Raw genomic sequence first — 20385 nt, 5'->3', positions numbered from 1 at the left:
ATCTAGCACAAACTTACTTCACCACCTCCATAGGAGGCAAAGTTTGTAAAATTGAATTGTGGGTGTGGTGAGGGGTGTATTTATAGGCATTTTGAGGTTTGGGAAACTTTGCCCCTCCTGGTAGGATTGTATATCCCATACGTTACTAGCTCATGGACTCTTGCCAATTACATGAAATAAATATATTCCCGATGTAGTGTAGAAGAGATAACTAGTTAAATTACCATTTGTTCACTCAAAGTATTTTCCCTTGCTTTACAGACAACTATAAGTTAAGGAAGAAAGTAATAACATGAGATCTGAATTTACCTGCAAGTTCAACCCATTTTGTAGATTGTGGTTTCAAAGCACAAAACCAGTTATTTAATATACACAAAGAAACCTGAAGATGAAATTTCCTCATACATTTTATACTCTGCAGCTGGTATAACAAGTAATTGGAAATAGTGTGACGGAAACATTTTTATATAGTATACTGTCCATTTAACCCTGTGTTGTACACTGGTTATAGTGGTTGGGATTAATGAACCTCTCTTTCCCCTGTCTGCTGACAATCTGATGGGCAAATGTAGTATAGTGGTACACCCCTGTTTCATGACAAATATATACAGGTATTGCACTTAAAATATGTATTTTTTATAAAAAAATATATATTTTTCCTTACAATGAAAAATAAATTATTCATGCTCCGTTATAGCAAGCATACCTCTCTCCTCTTCTTAGATCGAATATCTTCATTTCCAGCTTTCCTCTTGGTCGGTTCAGTCTTTCCTTTAGGTTCACTTTCCTTAGGTTTTTTATACTTCTTCAAGAATTCAGAGATCAGTTCGGGACAATCTAGGTTTTTTTCTGGCTCCCACGTGTTGTGTTCCCTGTTTGCAGAAAGGAGAAATAAAAAACAATTTATGCTTACCTGATAAATTTATTTCTCTTGTGGTGTATCCAGTCCACGGATCATCCATTTTTTTGTGGGATATTCTCATTCCCAACAGGAAGTTGCAAGAGGACACCCACAGCAGAGCTGTCTATATAGCTCCTCCCCTAACTGCTATATCCAGTCATTCGACCGAAAACAAGCAGAGAAAGGAGAAACCATAGGGTGCAATGGTGACTGTAGTTTAAAGTTAAAAAATACCTGCCTTAAAATGACAGGGCGGGCCGTGGACTGGATACACCACAAGAGAAATTTTTTTATCAGGTAAGCATAAATTATGTTCTCTTGTAAGGTGTATCCAGTCCACTGATCATCCATTACTTGTGGGATACCAATACCAAAGTACACGGATGAAGGGAGGGACAAGGCAGGTACTTAAACGGAAGGCACCACACTGCCTGTAAGACCTTTCTCCCAAAAATAGCCTCCGAAGAAGCAAAAGTATCAAATTTGTAGAATTTTGAAAAAGTATGCAGTGAAGACCAAGTCGCCGCCTTGCAAATCTGTTCAACAGAAGCCTCATTTTTAAAGGCCCATGTGGAAGCCACAGCTCTAGTAGAATGAGCTGTAATCCTTTCAGGAGGCTGCTGGCTAGCAGTCTCATAAGCTAAGCGTATTATACTTCTTAGCCAAAGCGAAAGAGAAGTTGCCGAAGCCTTTTGGCCTTTCCTCTGTCCAGAGTAGACAACAAACAATGCAGATGTTTGACGAAAATCTTTAGTAGCTTGTAAATAATACTTTAAAGCATGAACCATGTCAAGATTGTGTAATAGAAATTCCTTCTTTGAAGAAGGATTAGGACACAGTGACTAAACAACAATCTCCTGATTGATATTCTTATTAGATACCACCTTAGGTAAAAACCCAGGTTTGGTGCGCAGAACTACCTTATCTGCATGGAAGATGAGATAAGGAGAATCACATTGTAAGGCAGATAACTCGGAAACTCTACGAGCCGAGGAAATAGCTACCAAAAAAAGAACTTTCCAAGATAAAAGTTTGATATCTATGAAATGAAGAGGTTCAAACGGAACCCCTTGAAGAACCAAATTTAAACTCCATGGCGGAGCAACTGGTTTAAACACAGGCTTGATTCTAACTAAAGCCTGAACGCCTGGGACATCCGCCAGACGCTTGTGCAAAAGAATAAACAGAGCAGAAATCTGTCCCTTTAAGGAACTAGCTAACAATCCTTTTTCCAAACCATCTTGGAGAAAAGATAATATCCTGGGAATCCTGACTTTACTCCATGAGTAGCCCTTGGATTCACACCAATAAAGATATTTACGCCATATCTTATGATAGATTTTCTTGGTGACAGGCTTTCGTGCCTGAATTAGGGTATCAATGACTGACTCAGAGAAGCCACGCTTTGATAAAATCAAGCGTTCAATCTCCAGGCAGTCAGTCTCAGAGAAATTAGATTTGGATGGTTGAACGGACCCTGAAGTAGAAGGTCCTGTCTCAGAGGCAGAGTCCATGGTGGAAAGGATGACATGTCCACCAGATCTGTATACCAAGTCCTGCATGGCCACGCAGGCGCTATCAAGATCACCGATGCTCTCTCCTGCTTGATTTTGGCAATCAGACGAGGGAGCAGAGGAAAAGGTGGAAACACATAAGCCAGGTTGAAGGACCAAGGCGCTGCTAGAGCATCTATCAGCGTCGCCTTGGGATCCCTGGACCTGGATCCGTAACAAGGAAGCTTGGCGTTCTGGCGAAACGCCATGAGATCCAGTTCTGGTTTGCCCCAACGATGAATCAATTGTGCAAACACCTCCGGATGGAGTTTCCACTCCCCCGGATGAAAAGTCTGACGACTTAGAAAATCCGCCTCCCAGTTCTCTACACCTGGGATATGGATAGCTGATAGGTGGCAAGAGTGAATCTCTGCCCAGTGAATTATCTTTGAGACTTCTAACATCGCCAGGGAACTCCTTGTTCCCCCTTGATGGTTGATGTAAGCCACAGTCGTGATGTTGTCCGACTGAAATCTGATGAACCTCATTGTCGCTAGCTGAGGCCAAGCCTGAAGAGCATTGAATATCGCTCTCAGTTCCAGAATGTTTATTGGAAGGAGTGTCTCCTCCTGAGTCCACGATCCCTGAGCCTTCAGGGAGTTCCAGACTGCCCCCCCAGCCTAGAAGGCTGGCATCTGTCGTTACAATTGTCCAATCTGGCCTGCGAATGGTCATACCTTTGGACAGATTGACCCGAGATAGCCACCAGAGAAGAGAATCCCTGGTCTCTTGATCCAGATTTAGTAGAGGGGACAAATCTGTGTAATCCCCATTCCACTGACTGAGCATGCAGAGTTGCAGCGGTCTGAGATGTGGGCGTGCAAACGGCACTATGTCCATTGCTGCTACCATTAAGCCGATAACTTCCATGCACTGAGCCACCGAAGGGCGAGGAATGGAATAAAGAACACGGCAGGAATTTAGAAGTTTTGATAACCTGGTCTCCGTCAGGTAAATCTTCATTTCTACAGAATCTATCAGAGTCCCTAGGAAGGAAACTCTTGTGAGGAGGGATAGAGAACTCTTTTCCTCGTTCACTTTCCACCCATGCGACCTCAGAAATGCCAGAACTATGTCCGTATGAGACTTGGCAATTTGGAAGTTTGACGCCTGTATCAGGATGTCGTCTAAATAAGGGGCCACTGCTATGCCCCTTGGTCTTAGGACTGCCAGAAGCGATCCCAGAACCTTTGTAAAGATTCTTGGGGCTGTAGCTAACCCAAAGGGAAGAGCTACAAACTGGTAATGCCTTTCTAGGAAGGCAAACCTGAGAAACCGATGATCTTTGTGTATCGGAATGTGAAGATAAGCATCCTTCAAATCCACTGTAGTCATATATTGACCCTCCTGGATCATAGGTAGGATGGTACGAATAGTCTCCATCTTGAATGATGGAACACTTAGGAATTTGTTTAAGATCTTGAGATCTAAAATTGGTCTGAAGGTTCCCTCTTTTCTAGGAACCACAAACAGATTTGAGTAAAATCCCTGTCCTTGTTCCTCCCTTGGAACTGGATGGATCACTCCCATAACTAGGAGGTCTTGTACACAGTGTAAGAATGCCTCTCTCTTTATCTGGTTTGCAGATAATTGTGAAAGGTGAAATCTCCCCTTTGGAGGGGAAGCTTTGAAGTCCAAAAGATATCCCTGGGATATAATTTCCAACGCCCAGGGATCCTGGACATCTCTTGCCCAAGCCTGGACAAAGAGCGAAAGTCTGCCTCCGTTACCGGACAGGGGGCCGTTCCTTCATGCTGTCTTAGAGGCAGCAGCAGGCTTTTTGGCCTGCTTACCTTTGTTCCAGGTCTGGTTAGGTCTCCAGATCGACTTGTACTGAGCAAAAGTTCCCTCTTGTTTCGCATTAGAGGAAGTTGATGCTGCACTTGCCTTAAAGTTTCGAAAGGTACGAAAATTAGACTGTTTGGCCCTTGATTTGGAGCTATCCTGAGGAAGGGCAAAAGGGCATGACCTTTTCCTCCAATGATATCAGCAATGATCTCCTTCAAACCAGGCCCGAATAGGGTCTGCCCCTTGAAGGGGATGTTAAGCAGCTTAGACTCTGAAGTGACGTCAGCTGACCATGATTTAAGCCATATCGCCCTGCGCGCCTGGATAGCAAAACCAGAATTCTTAGCCGTTAGTTTAGTCAAATGAACAATGGCATCAGAAACAAAAGAATTGGCTAGCTTAAGTGCTCTAAGCTTGTCAAGTATGTCATCCAATGGAGTCGCTACCGGTAAAGCCTCTTCCAGAGACTCAAACCAGAAAGCCGCAGCAGCAGTGACAGGAGCAATGCATGCAAGGGGCTGTAGGATAAAACCTTGTTGAATAAACATTTTCTTAAGGTAACCTAACTTTTTATCCATTGGATCTGAGAAAGCACAACTGTCCTCGCTTTGCTAGGGTAGAAACTGCACCCTCCACCTTAGGGACTGTCTGCCATAAGTCCCGTGTGGTGGCATCTATTGGAAACATTTTCCTAAAAATAGGAGGGGGTGAGAACGGCACACCTGGTCTATCCCATTCCTTAGTAATAATTTCTGTAAACCTTTTAGGTATTGGAAAAACATCAGTGCACACCGGCACTGCATAGTATTTATCCAGTCTACACAATTTCTCTGGCACTGCAATTGTATCACAGTCAGAGCAGCTAAAACTTCCCTAAGCAATACGTGGAGGTTCTCAAGCTTAAATTTAAATGTAGAAATATCAGAATCAGGTTGTATCATCTTCCCTGAGTCAGAAACATCACCCACAGAAAGAAGTTCTCCTTCCTCAGCTTCTGCATATTGTGAGGCAGTATCAGACATAGCTCTTAAAGCGTCAGTATGCTCTGTATTTCTTCTAACTCCAGAGCTATCTCACTTTCCTCTAAATTCAGGTAGTCTGGCTAATACCGCTGACAGTGTATTATCCATGACTGCCGCCATGTCTTGTAAAGTAAACGCTATGGGCGCCCTGGATGTACTTGGCGCCATTTGAGCGTGAGTCAAAGGAACCGACACGTGGGGAGAGTTAGTCGGCATAACTTCCCCCTCGTCAGATTCCTCTGGTGATAAATGTTTTAAAGACAGAATATGATCTTTATTGCTTAAAGTGAAATCAGTACATTTGGTACACATTCTAAGAGGGGGTTCCACCATGGCTTTTAAACATAATGAACAAGGATTTTCCTCTATGTCAGACATGTTTAACAGACTAGCAATGAGACCAGCAAGCTTGGAACACACTTTAAATCAAGTTAACAAGCAAAAAATAAAACCGGTACTGTGCCTTTAAGAGAAACAAATTTTGTCAGAATTTGAAAAACAGTGAAAAAAGGCAGTAAATCAAACGAAATTTTTACAGTGTGTAAAATAAGCTAACAGAGCATTGCACCCACTTGCAAATGGATGATTAACCCCTTAGTTCAAAAAACGGATCAAAAAAACGTTAGACGTTTTTTAACAGTCACAACAAACACAAATAAACGACTTTGGAAAGCCTCTGAGCCCGTGAGAGATGTCCTATAGCATTCAGGGGACTCCTGGAGGAAACTGGATGTATCAGTCTGTAAAAGTTACTGTGCAAAAAAGCGCTAAATTAGGCCCCTCCCACTCATAGTAACACAGTGGAAAGCCTCAGGAAACTGTTTAAGCCAGCCATGTGGAAAAAACTAGGCCCCAATAAAGTTTTTATCACCAAAGTATATATAAAATAAGTTTAAACATGCCAGCAAACTTTTTATATTGTAAATATAAAAGAGTATTACCTCAGAAAGTAAGCATGATACCAGTCGCCATTAAAACATAATTTATGCTTACCTGATAAATTTATTTCTCTTGTAGTGTATCCAGTCCACGGATCATCCATTACTTGTGGGATATTCTCCTTCCCAACAGGAAGTTGCAAGAGGATCACCCACAGCAGAGCTGCTATATAGCTCCTCCCCTAACTGCCATATCCAGTCATTCGACCGAAACAAGCCGAGAAAGGAGAAACCATAGGGTGCAGTGGTGACTGTAGTTTAATTAAAATTTAGACCTGCCTTAAAATGACAGGGCGGGCCGTGGACTGGATACACTACAAGAGAAATAAATTTATCAGGTAAGCATAAATTATGTTTTCTCTTGTTAAGTGTATCCAGTCCACGGATCATCCATTACTTGTGGGATACCAATACCAAAGCTAAAGTACACGGATGATGGGAGGGACAAGGCAGGGATTAAGCGGAAGGAACCACTGCCTGAAGAACCTTTCTCCCAATAAACAGCCTCCGAAGAAGCAAAAGTATCAAATTTGTAAAATTTTGAAAAAGGTGTGAAGCGAAGACCAAGTCGCGGCCTTGCAAATCTGTTCAACAGAGGCCTCATTTTTAAAGGCCCAGGTGGAAGCCACAGCTCTAGTAGAATGAGCTGTAATTCTTTCAGGGGGCTGCTGTCCAGCAGTCTCATAGGCTAGGCGTATAATACTCCGAAGCCAAAAGGAAAGCGGTTGCCGAAGCTTTTTGACCTCTCCTCTGTCCAAAATAAACGACAAACAGGGAAGATGTTTGACGAAAATCTTTAGTAGCTTGTAAGTAAAACTTCAAGGCACGGACTACGTCCAGATTATGTAAAAGACGTTCCTTCTTTGAAGAAGGATTAGGACACAATGATGGAACAACAATCTCTTGATTGATATTCTTGTTAGAAACCACCTTAGGTAAAAACCCAGGTTTGGTACGCAGAACTACCTTATCTGCATGAAAAATCAGATAAGGAGAATCACATTGTAAGGCAGATAGCTCAAGAGACTCTACGAGCCGAGGAAATAGCCATCAAAAACAGAACTTTCCAAGAAAAAAAGTTTAATATCAATGGAATGAAGGGGTTCAAACGGAACTCCTTGAAGAACTTTAAGAACCAAGTTTAACGTGATGGTAAACTCTGTTTTATATAAATAGTATATTGACATCAATATATTAAATTAATGTGACACACTAAATTTCGTATAATCAAGTATATGTGTATTTACTCACAATCCATTCATTCATAACACATTCTTATCCGATCCATCGCCAGCCCCCTGTGACGTCATCTTCATTGTTTATTTTTATTGTGCAATCAGTATGCCTGTCGTTAGACAGGCTTACTTCTAAGGAACACACTATACGCCTGCGCAATATAGGATTATTCTTCCAATCCGCAGCATTTTACTTCAGTGCCGATTTTGAGCGTTCATGTGTTCACAACGCATGCGCTAATTCATTAAATTTTTTTAATCGAATTTATAAATATACATTTTTAATTTATAAATATATGAAATAAGAGACTTACTGATGTATAACTTTTTTATTTACATTAGCTCGTTTTCTAAGGGACCGATCGCTCGCTCACTCATCAATGTTTTAATTCATACAGCACCAAGTAAAGATTGAATCTTGTGACTCACTGTGTTTACTTGGTATGCAGTAATATGATCCATGTCGGGAGCGTGTAAATGGTCTCACGTGTAGAGCGGGTGGGACGCAATAAACATCACATAGATTTTGTCAAAGAAATCAGAGGGGCGGAGCTAAGATGTGTTAAAACAGATTGGGAATAACTGTAAATTATAATAAAATATATAAATAATTTAATTTTAATGCGGTTTGATTTATGTAATAAAGATTAGAAATCTGTTATTTACCCACAAGTGAGTTTACCATCACTTTAAGCTCCATGGGGGAGCAACAGGTTTAAACACAGGCTTAATTCTAACCAAAGCCTGACAAAATGCCTGGACGTCTGGAACTTCTGCCAGACGCTTGTGCAAAAGAATAGACAGAGCAGAAATCTGTCCCTTTTAGGAACTAGCTGATAATCCTTTATCCAAACCCTCTTGGAGAAAGGACAATATCCTAGGAATCCTAACCTTACTCCATGAGTAATTCTTGGATTCACAACAGTAAAGATATGTACGCCATATCTTGTGGTAGATTTTCTTGGTAACAGGCTTTCGTGCCTGTATTAAGGTATCAATGACTGACTCGGAGAAGCCACGCTTTGATAGAATCAAGCATTCAATCTCCATGCAGTCAGTCTCAGAGAAATTAGATTTGGATGATTGAAAGGACCTTGTATTAGAAGGTCCTGTCTTAGAGGCAGAGTCCATGGTGGAAAGGATGACCTGTCCACTAGGTCTGCATACCAGGTCCTGCGTGGCCACGCAGGCGCTATTAGAATCACTGATGCTCTCTCCTGTGTGATTTTGGCAATCAGTCGAGGGAGCAGAGGAAACGGTGGAAACACATAAGCCAGGTTGAAGAACCAAGGCGCTGCTAGAGCATCTATCAGCGTCGCTTCTGGGTCCCTGGACCTGGATCCGTAACAAGGAAGCTTGGCGTTCTGGCGAGACGCCATGAGATCCAACTCTGGTTTGCCCCAAAGATGAATCAATTGAGCAAACACCTCCGGATGGAGTTCCCACTCACCCGGGTGAAAAGTCTGACTACTTAGAAAATCCGCCTCCCAGTTCTCCACGCCTGGGATATGGATTGCTGACAGGTGGCAAGAGTGAGTCTCTGTCCAGCGAATTATTTTTGAGACTTCTAACATCGCTAGGGAACTCCTGCTTCCCCCTTGATGGTTGATGTAAGCCACAGTCGTGATATTGTCCGACTGAAATCTGATGAACCTCAGTGTTGCTAACTGAGGCCAAGCCAGAAGACCATTGAAAATTGCTCTTAACTCCAGAATATTTATCGGAAGGAGTTTCTCCTCCTGAGTCCACGATCCCTGTGCCTTCAGGGAGCTCCAGACTGCACCCCAACCTAGAAGGCTGGCATCTGTTACAATTGTCCAATCTGGCCTGCGAAAGGTCATACCCTTGGACAGGTGGACCCGAGACAACCACCAGAGAAGAGAATCTCTGGTCTCTTGATCCAAATTTAGCAGAGGGGACAAATCTGTGTAATCCCCATTCCACTGACTTAGCATGCATAATTGCAGCGGTCTGAGATGTAGGCGCGCAAATCGCACTATGTCCATTGCCGCTACCATTAAGCCGATTACCTCCATACACTGAGCCACCGAAGGGCGTGGAATGGAAAGAATACGGCAAGCATTTAGAAGCTTTGATAACCTGGACTCCGTCAGGTAAATTTTCATCTCTACAGAATCTATAAGAGTCCCTAAGAAGGAGACTCTTGTGAGTGGGGATAGAGAACCCTTTTCCTCGTTCACTTTCCACCCGTGCGATCTCAGAAATGCCAGAACTATCTCTGTATGAGACTTGGCAATTTGAAAGCTTGACGCCTTTATCAGGATGTCGTCTAGATACGGAGCCACCGCTATGCCTCGCGGTCTTAGAACCGCCAGAAGTGAGCCCAGGACCTTCGTAAAGATTCTCGGGGCTGTAGCCAACCCGAAGGGAAGAGCTACAAATTGGTAATGCCTGTCTAGAAAGGCAAACCTTAGGAACTGATTATGATCTTTGTGAATCGGTATGTGAAGGTAGGCATCCTTTAAGTCCACTGTGGTCATGTACTGACCCTCTTGGATCATGGGTAGGATGGTCCGAATAGTCTGAGGAATTTGTTTAAGATCTTTAGATCCAAAATTGGTCTGAAGGTTCCCTCTTTTTTGGGAACCACAAACAGATTTGAATAAAAACCCTGTCCTTGTTCCGTCCGCGGAACTGGATGGATCACTCCCATTACTAGGAGGTCTTGCACACAGCGTAGGAATGCCTCTTTCTTTATCTGATTTGCAGATAACCTCGAACGATGTAATCTCCCTTGTGGAGGGGAAGCTTTGAAGTCCAGAAAATATCCCTGAGATATGATCTCCAACGCCCAGGGATCCTGAACATCTCTTGCCCACACCTGGGCGAAGAGAGAAAGTCTGCACCCTAATAGATCCGTCGCCGGATAGGGGGCCGTTCCTTCATGCTGTCTTAGAGGCAGCAGCAGGCTTTCTGGCCTGCTTGCCTTTGTTCCAGGACTGGTTAGGTTTCCAGGCCTGCTTAGATTGAGCAAAAGTTCCCTCTTGTTTTGAAGCGGAGGAAGTTGATGCTGCACCTGCCTTGGAATTTCGAAAGGCACAAAAATTAGACTGTTTGGCCTTTGCTTTGGCCCTGTCCTGAGGAAGGGTATGACCCTTACCTCAAGTAATGTCAGCAATAATTTCCTTCAAGCCAGGCCCGAATAAGGTCTGCCCCTTGAAAGGAATGTTGAGTAATTTAGACTTCGAAGTCACGTCAGCTGACCAGGATTTAAGCCATAGCGCCGTACGCGCCTGGATGGCGAATCCGGAATTCTTAGCCGTTAGTTTAGTCAAATGAACAATGGCATCAGAAACAAATGTGTTAGCTAGCTTAAGTGTTCTAAGCTTGTCAATAATTTCAGTCAATGGAGCTGTATGGATGGCCTCTTCCAGGGCCTCAAACCAGAATGCCGCTGCAGCAGTGACCGGCGCAATGCATGCAAGGGGCTGTAAAATAAAACCTTGTTGAATAAACATTTCCTTAAGGTAACCTTCCAATTTTTTATCCATTGGATCTGAAAAAGCACAACTGTCCTGAACCGGGATAGTGGTACGCTTTGCTAAAGTAGAAACTGCTCCCTCCACCTTAGGGACCGTCTGCCATAAGTCCCGTGTAGTGGCGTCTATTGGAAACATTTTTCTAAATATAGGAGGTGGGGAAAAAACATAATTTATGCTTACCTGATAAATTCCTTTCTTCTGTAGTGTGATCAGTCCACGGGTCATCATTACTTCTGGGATATTACTCCTCCCCAACAGGAAGTGCAAGAGGATTCACCCAGCAGAGCTGCATATAGCTCCTCCCCTCTATGTCACTCCCAGTCATTCGACCAAGGACCAACGAGAAAGGAAAAGCCAAGGGTGAAGTGGTGACTGGAGTATAAATTAAAAAATATTTACCTGCCTTAAAAACAGGGCGGGCCGTGGACTGATCACACTACAGAAGAAAGGAATTTATCAGGTAAGCATAAATTATGTTTTCTTCTGTTAAGTGTGATCAGTCCACGGGTCATCATTACTTCTGGGATACCAATACCAAAGCAAAAGTACACGGATGACGGGAGGGATAGGCAGGCTCTTTATACAGAAGGAACCACTGCCTGAAGAACCTTTCTCCCAAAAATAGCCTCCGATGAAGCAAAAGTGTCAAATTTGTAAAATTTGGAAAAAGTATGAAGCGAAGACCAAGTTGCAGCCTTGCAAATCTGTTCAACAGAGGCCTCATTCTTGAAGGCCCAAGTGGAAGCCACAGCTCTAGTAGAATGAGCTGTAATTCTTTCAGGAGGCTGCTGTCCAGCAGTCTCATAAGCTAAACGAATTATGCTACGAAGCCAAAAAGAAAGAGAGGTAGCGGAAGCTTTTTGACCTCTCCTCTGCCCAGAGTAAATGACAAACAGAGAAGACGTTTGTCGAAATTCCTTAGTTGCCTGTAAGTAAAATTTTAGAGCACGGACTACATCCAGGTTGTGCAGTAGACGTTCCTTCTGTGAAGAAGGATTTGGGCATAAAGGAACAACAATCTCTTGATTGATATTCCTGTTAGTAACTACCTTAGGTAAGAACCCAGGTTTAGTACGCAGGACTACCTTATCCGAATGAAAAATCAAATAAGGAGAATCACAATGTAAGGCTGATAATTCAGAGACTCTTCGAGCCGAGGAAATAGCCATTAAAAATAGAACTTTCCAAGATAACAACTTTATATCAATGGAATGAAGGGGTTCAAACGGAACGCCCTGTAAAACATTAAGAACAAGGTTTAAACTCCATGGTGGAGCAACAGTTTTAAATACAGGCTTAATTCTGGCCAAAGCCTGACAAAAAGCCTGGACGTCAGGAACTTCTGACAGACGTTTGTGTAACAGAATGGACAGAGCTGAGATCTGTCCCTTTAATGAACTAGCAGATAAACCCTTTTCTAAACCTTCTTGTAGAAAAGACAAAATCCTAGGAATCCTAACCTTACTCCAAGAGTAACCTTTGGATTCACACCAATATAGGTATTTACGCCATATCTTATGGTAAATCTTTCTGGTAACAGGTTTCCTAGCCTGTATTAAGGTATCAATAACTGACTCAGAAAATCCACGTCACGATAAAATCAAGCGTTCAATTTCCAAGCAGTCAGCTTCAGAGAAGTTAGATTTTGATGTTTGAAGGGACCCTGTATCAGAAGGTCCTGTTTCAGAGGTAGAGACCAAGATGGACAGGATGACATGTCCACCAGGTCTGCATACCAAGTCCTGCGTGGCCACGCAGGTGCTATTAGGATCACTGATGCTCTCTCTTGTTTGATTCTGGCAATCAATCGAGGAAGCAACGGGAAGGGTGGAAACACGTAAGCCATCCTGAAGTCCCAAGGTGCTGTCAGAGCATCTATCAGGACTGCTCCTGGATCCCTGGATCTGGACCCGTAACGAGGAAGCTTGGCGTTCTGTCGAGACGCCATGAGATCTATCTCTGGTTTGCCCCAACGTCGAAGTATTTGGGCAAAGACCTCCGGATGAAGTTCCCACTCCCCCGGATGAAAAGTCTGACGACTTAAGAAATCCGCCTCCCAGTTCTCCACTCCCGGGATGTGGATTGCTGACAGGTGGCAAGAGTGAGACTCTGCCCAGCAAATTATCTTTGATACTTCCATCATAGCTAGGGAGCTTCTTGTCCCTCCCTGATGGTTGATGTAAGCTACAGTCGTGATGTTGTCCGACTGAAACCTGATGAACCCCCGAGTTGTCAACTGGGGCCAAGCCAGGAGGGCATTGAGAACTGCTCTCAATTCCAGAATGTTTATTGGCAGGAGACTCTCCTCCTGACTCCATTGTCCCGGAGCCTTCAGAGAATTCCAGACGGCACCCCAACCTAGAAGGCTGGCGTCTGTTGTTACAATTGTCCAGTCTGGTCTGCTGAATGGCATCCCCCTGGACAGATGTGGCCGAGAAAGCCACCATAGAAGAGAATTTCTGGTCTCTTGATCCAGATTCAGAGAAGGGAATAAGTCTGAGTAATCCCCATTCCACTGACTTAGCATGCACAGTTGCAGTTGTCTGAGGTGTAAGCGTGCAAAGGGTACTATGTCCATTGCCGCTACCATTAAGCCGATTACCTCCATGCATTGAGCCACTGACGGGTGTTGAATGGAATGAAGGGTGCGGCAAGCACTTTGAAGTCTTGTTAGCCTGTCCTCTGTCAGGTAAATCTTGATTTCTACAGAATCTATAAGAGTCCCCAGGAAGGGAACTCTTGTGAGTGGAACGAGTGAACTTTTCTTTTCGTTCACCTTCCATCCATGTGACCTTAGAAATGCCAGCACTAACTCTGTATGAGACTTGGCAGTTTGAAAGCTTGAAGCTTGTATCAGAATGTCGTCTAGGTATGGAGCTACCGAGATTCCCCGCGGTCTTAGTACCGCCAGAAGAGCACCCAGAACCTTTGTGAAGATTCTTGGAGCTGTAGCCAATCCGAATGGAAGAGCCACAAACTGGTAATGCCTGTCTAGGAAGGCAAACCTTAGGTACCGATAATGATCTTTGTGAATCGGTATGTGAAGGTAAGCATCTTTTAAATCTACAGTGGTCATGTATTGACCCTCTTGGATCATAGGTAAAATTGTCCGAATAGTCTCCATCTTGAACGATGGAACTCTTAGGAATTTGTTTAGGATCTTTAAGTCCAGGATTGGTCTGAAAGTTCCCTCTTTTTTGGGAACCACAAACAGATTTGAGTAAAACCCCTGTCCCTGTTCCGATCGTGGAACTGGATGGATTACTCCCATTAACAAGAGCTCTTGTACGCAGCATAGAAACGCCTCTTTCTTTGTCTGGATTGTTGACAATCTTGACAGATGAAATCTCTCTCTTGGAGGAGAGTATTTGAAGTCCAGAAGGTATCCCTGAGATATTATCTCTAGCGCCCAGGGATCCTGAACATCTCTTGCCCAAGCCTGGGCGAAGAGAGAAAGTCTGCCCCCCACTAGATCCGATCCCGGATCGGGGGCCCTCAATTCATGCTGTTTTATGGGCAGCAGCAGGTTTCCTAGTCTGCTTGCCCTTGTTCCAGGACTGGTTAGGTTTCCAGCCTTGTCTGTAGCGAGCAACAGCTCCTTCCTGTTTTGGTGCAGAGGAAGTTGATGCTGCTCCTGCTTTGAAATTACGAAAGGAACGAAAATTAGACTGTCTAGTCTTGGCTTTGGCTTTGTCCTGAGGCAGGGCATGGCCTTTACCTCCTGTAATGTCAGCGATAATCTCTTTCAACCCGGGCCCGAATAAGGTCTGCCCTTTGAAAGGTATATTAAGCAATTTAGACTTAGAAGTAACATCAGCTGACCAGGATTTTAGCCACAGCGCCCTGCGTGCCTGAATGGCGAATCCTGAATTCTTCGCCGTAAGTTTAGTAAGATGTACTACGGCCTCCGAAATGAATGAATTAGCTAGTTTAAGGACTCTAAGCCTGTCCGTAATGTCGTCCAGAGTAGCTGAACCAATGTTCTCTTCCAGAGACTCAATCCAGAATGCCGCTGCAGCCGTGATCGGCGCAATGCATGCAAGGGGTTGCAATATAAAACCTTGTTGAACAAACATTTTCTTAAGGTAACCCTCTAACTTTTTATCCATTGGATCTGAAAAAGCACAGCTATCCTCCACCGGGATAGTGGTACGCTTAGCTAAGGTAGAAACTGCTCCCTCCACCTTAGGGACCGTTTGCCATAAGTCCCTTGTGGTGGCGTCTATTGGAAACATTTTTCTAAATATCGGAGGGGGTGAGAACGGCACACCGGGTCTATCCCACTCCTTAGTAACAATTTCAGTAAGTCTCTTAGGTATAGGAAAAACCTCAGTACTCGTCGGTACCGCAAAATATTTATCCAACCTACACATTTTCTCTGGTATTGCAACTGTGTTACAATCATTCAGAGCCGCTAACACCTCCCCTAGTAATACACGGAGGTTTTCCAGTTTAAATTTAAAATTTGAAATATCTGAATCCAGTCTGTTTGGATCAGAACCGTCACCCACAGAATGAAGTTCTCCGTCCTCATGTTCTGCCACCTGTGACGCAGTGTCTGACATGGCCCTAATATTATCAGCGCACTCTGTTCTCACCCCAGAGTGATCACGCTTACCTATTAGTTCTGGTAATTTAGCCAAAACCTCAGTCATAACAGTAGCCATATCCTGTAATGTGATTTGTAATGGCCGCCCAGATGTACTCGGCGCTACAATATCACGCACCTCCCTCTGAGCGGGAGATGTAGGTACTGACACGTGAGGCGAGTTAGTCGGCATAACTCTCCCCTCGTTGTTTGGTGAAATTTGTTCAATTTGTACAGATTGACTTTTATTTAAAGTAGCATCAATACAGTTAGTACATAAATTTCTATTGGGCTCCACTTTGGCATTGCAACAAATGACACAGGTATCATCCTCTGAATCAGACATGTTTAACACACTAGCAAATAAACTTGCAACTTGGAAATACAATTCAATTAGAATAATATTAAAATGTACTGTGCCTTTAAGAAGCACAGAAGATCTATGACAGTTGAAAATTAATAAATTGAAACAGTTATAGCCTCAATCCTTGTAAACAACACAACTTTAGCAAAGGTTTAATCCCATTAGCAAAGATAACAAATTCTGAAAGCAGGAAACAAATTACAGAATAAACGTTTTTTATCTCAGTCAAACTATAATTCTCACAGCTCTGCTGAGAGAAATTACCTCCCTCAAAATAAGTTTTGAAGACCCCTGAGCTCTGTAGAGATGAACCGGATCATGCAGGAAATACAATGAGCTGCTGACTGAAATATTTGATGCGTAGCAAAAGCGCCAAAAAACGGCCCCTCCCCCTCACACACAGCAGTGAGAGAGAACAGAAACTGTCAGAAAAAAGATTAAGCAACTGCCAAGTGGAAAAATAGTGCCCAAACATTTATTCACTCAGTACCTCAGCAAATGAAAACGATTTTACATTCCAGCAAAAACGTTAAACATAATTTCTAGTTATTAAACAGCTTTATGTAATTCTTACAGTGTAATTCTAGTGAAGTACCATTCCCCAGAATACTGAAGTATAAAGTATACATACATGACATTATATCGGTATGGCAGGATTTTCTCATCAATTCCATTGTCAGAAAATAAAAGCTGCTACATACCTCTATGCAGATTCATCTGCCCGCTGTCCCCTGATCTGAAGTTTACCTCTCCTCAGATGGCCGAGAAACAGCAATATGATCTTAACTACTCCGGCTAAAATCATAGCAAAAACTCTGGTAGATTCTTCTTCAAACTCTGCCAGAGAGGTAATAACACACTCCGGTGCTATTTTAAAATAACAAACTTTTGATTGAAGATATAAAACTAAGTATAATCACCATAGTCCTCTCACACATCCTATCTAGTCGTTGGGTGCAAGAGAATGACTGGGAGTGACGTAGAGGGGAGGAGCTATATGCAGCTCTGCTGGGTGAATCCTCTTGCACTTCCTGTTGGGGAGGAGTAATATCCCAGAAGTAATGATGACCCGTGGACTGATCACACTTAACAGAAGAAATAGGCCCTTCCCACTCATATTGCAACAGTGGAAAGCCTCATGGAAACTGTCTCTAGGCAAAAATCAAACCAGCCATGTGGAAAAAAACTAGGCCCCAATAAGTTTTGTCAACCAACATATATAAAAACGATTAACATGCCAGCAAACGTTTTATATTACATTTTTATAAGAGTATGTATCTCTATTAATAAGCCTGATACCAGTCGCTATCACTGCATTTAAGGCTTAACTTACATTAATCCGGTATCAGCAGCATTTTTCTAGCAAATTCTATCTCTAGAAATATATTAACTGCACATAACCTGCACGCCATTCCCTCTCTTAAGTTACCTCACTCCTCAGAATATGTGAGAACAGCCATGGATCTTAGTTACTTCTGCTAAGATGATAGAAATCACAGGCAGATTCTTCTTCTAATGCTGCCTGAGATGAAACAGTACACTCCGGTACCATTTAAAAATAATAAACTTTTGATTGAAGTTAAAAAACTAACTATAATACACCACTTTCCTCTTACTACGTCCATCTTTGTTGAGAGTTGCAAGAGAATGACTGGATATGGCAGTTAGGGGAGGAGCTATATAGCAGCTCTGCTGTGGGTGATCCTCTTGCAACTTCCTGTTGGGAAGGAGAATATCCCACAAGTAATGGATGATCCGTGGACTGGATACACTTAAGAGAAATCACTGTATTCAGGCTTACCTTACATAAATTTTGTATCAGCAGCATTTTCTAGCATTCACATCTTCTAGAAAAATATTTAACTGCACATACCTCATAGCAAGATAACCTGCACGCCATTCCCCCGCTGAAGTTACCTCTCTCTTCAGTCATGTGTGAGAACAGCAATGGATCTTAGTTACAACCTGCTAAGATCATAGAAATCACAGGCAGATTCTTCTATTTTTCTGCCTGGGACAAAATAGTACAACTCCGGTACCATTTAAAAATAACAAACTTTTGATTGAAGCAAAATAACAGCTACATTTCACCACTTCTCTCTTACTACCTCCATGCTTGTTGAGAGTTGCAAGAGAATGACTGGATATGGCAGTTAGGGGAGGAGCTATATAGACAGCTCTGCTGTGGGTGTCCTCTTGCAACTTCCTGTTGGGAATGAGAATATCCCACAAGTAATGGATGATCCGTGGACTGGATACAACTTACAAGAGAAATGTTGATTTAAACAAATTATTCTGTATTTCAAATATATGCACAATGGTAGTGACAAATAAGTTACTTACTCAGAAAAACCTTTCCACTTCAAAAGAAATTCAACTTGTCCTTTCACAACTCTACGATCTAGAACCTTTTCGACAACATATTCTTCTTCCTCTGAGGAAGATGATGCATCAGACGTTCTCTTGGTCTTTTTCCCCATTTTGCTGCTCTTACTCTGTGGTGTTGCCCCTAAAGAACAAAGGCAGAAAACCTTAGATTAAAGTGATCTGGCTGCCACTTCACAAAAAAAAAATTACATTTTGTAAGGATGATCATAACTATAATATAATATAAGGAAATATATAAAGTAACATTGTACATATTTAGTTAAATTAACTCTTGTTTCTTAAATTCAAATGCTGATAGATGGCTAAGAATTTTTTTCTCAAATAGTTATATAACAGCTGCTTACCCATTGTAAAAGTAGAAAAAAAAAATAAAAGAAAAAAATTATAAAAAAAAATAAAAAAAATGTATGCTTACCTAATAAATTTATTTCTTGACACAGTGAGTCCACGGATCATCATCAATTACAGTTGATAATATCACTTCTGGTAAGCAGGAGGCGGCAAAGAGCACCACAGCAAAGCTGTTAAATATCAATTCCCTTCCCACAACCCCCAGTCATTCGACCCAAGGAAAAGGAGAGAAAGGAAGCAACACAAGGTGCAGAGGTGCCTGAGGTTTAACACAACAAAAAGCCTGTCTAAAAAATACAGGGCGGGCTGTGGACTCACCGTGTCAAGAAAAAGAAATTGATCAGGTAAGCAAAAATGTTGTTTTCTTTCTAATGACACAGTGAGTCCACAGATCATCATCAATTACTGTTGGGAATCAAAACCCAAGCTAGAGGACACAGATGATTAGGGAGGGACAAGACATAAAACCTAAACAGAAGGCACCACGGTCTGAAAAAAACCCAAAAGAAAAAATCCTCAGCAGAAGTAAAAAACATAATTTATGTAAGAACTTACCTGATAAATTCATTTCTTTCATATTAACAAGAGTCCATGAGCTAGTGACGTATGGGATATACATTCCTACCAGGAGGGGCAAAGTTTCCCAAACCTTAAAATGCCTATAAATACACCCCTCACCACACCCACAAATCAGTTTAACGAATAGCCAAGAAGTGGGGTGATAAGAAAAAAAGTGTGAAGCATATAAAATAAGGAATTGGAATAATTGTGCTTTATACAAAAAAATCATAACCACCACAAAAAAGGGTGGGCCTCATGGACTCTTGTTAATATGAAAGAAATGAATTTATCAGGTAAGTTCTTACATAAATTATGTTTTCTTTCATGTAATTAACAAGAGTCCATGAGCTAGTGACGTATGGGATAATGACTACCCAAGATGTGGATCTTTCCACACAAGAGTCACTAGAGAGGGAGGGATAAAATAAAGACAGCCAATTCCTGCTGAAAATAATCCACACCCAAAATAAAGTTTAACAAAAAACATAAGCAGAAGATTCAAACTGAAACCGCTGCCTGAAGAACTTTTCTACCAAAAACTGCTTCAGAAGAAGAAAACACATCAAAATGGTAGAATTTAGTAAAAGTATGCAAAGAGGACCAAGTTGCTGCTTTGCAGATCTGGTCAACCGAAGCTTCATTCCTAAACGCCCAGGAAGTAGATACTGACCTAGTAGAATGAGCTGTAATTCTCTGAGGCGGAATTTTACCCGACTCAACATAGGCAAGATGAATTAAAGATTTCAACCAAGATGCCAAAGAAATGGCAGAAGCTTTCTGGCCTTTCCTAGAACCGGAAAAGATAACAAATAGACTAGAAGTCTTACGGAAAGATTTTGTAGCTTCAACATAATATTTCAAAGCTCTAACAACATCCAAAGAATGCAATGATTTCTCCTTAGAATTCTTAGGATTAGGACATAATGAAGGAACCACAATTTCTCTACTAATGTTGTTGGAATTCACAACTTTAGGTAAAAATTCAAAAGAAGTTCGCAACACCGCCTTATCCTGATGAAAAATCAGAAAAGGAGACTCACACGAAAGAGCAGATAATTCAGAAACTCTTCTAGCAGAAGAGATGGCCAAAAGGAACAAAACTTTCCAAGAAAGTAATTTAATGTCCAATGAATGCATAGGTTCAAACGGAGGAGCTTGAAGAGCTCCCAGAACCAAATTCAAACTCCAAGGAG

General features: G+C 42.3%; 1 protein-coding gene across 1 annotated transcript in view; it reads right to left on the bottom strand.

Annotated features, from left to right (window-relative positions):
* Positions 1-691: 691 nt before the first annotated feature.
* The window catches only part of CBX5 (chromobox 5), a 107780-nt gene continuing 88086 nt past the window's right edge, over positions 692-20385 (bottom strand). The window contains exons 3-4 of the mRNA XM_053705538.1: positions 18236-18401; positions 692-872 (exon numbers count right to left, since the gene is read on the bottom strand). Coding sequence (XP_053561513.1) covers positions 692-872; positions 18236-18401 — 347 coding nt within the window. The remainder of the gene's footprint in view (positions 873-18235; positions 18402-20385) is intronic.

Source organism: Bombina bombina, chromosome 3 (genome assembly GCF_027579735.1).
Source record: "Bombina bombina isolate aBomBom1 chromosome 3, aBomBom1.pri, whole genome shotgun sequence".
Taxonomy (NCBI): Eukaryota; Metazoa; Chordata; class Amphibia; order Anura; family Bombinatoridae; genus Bombina; species Bombina bombina.
This window is presented reverse-complemented; position numbering and strand designations above follow the sequence as displayed.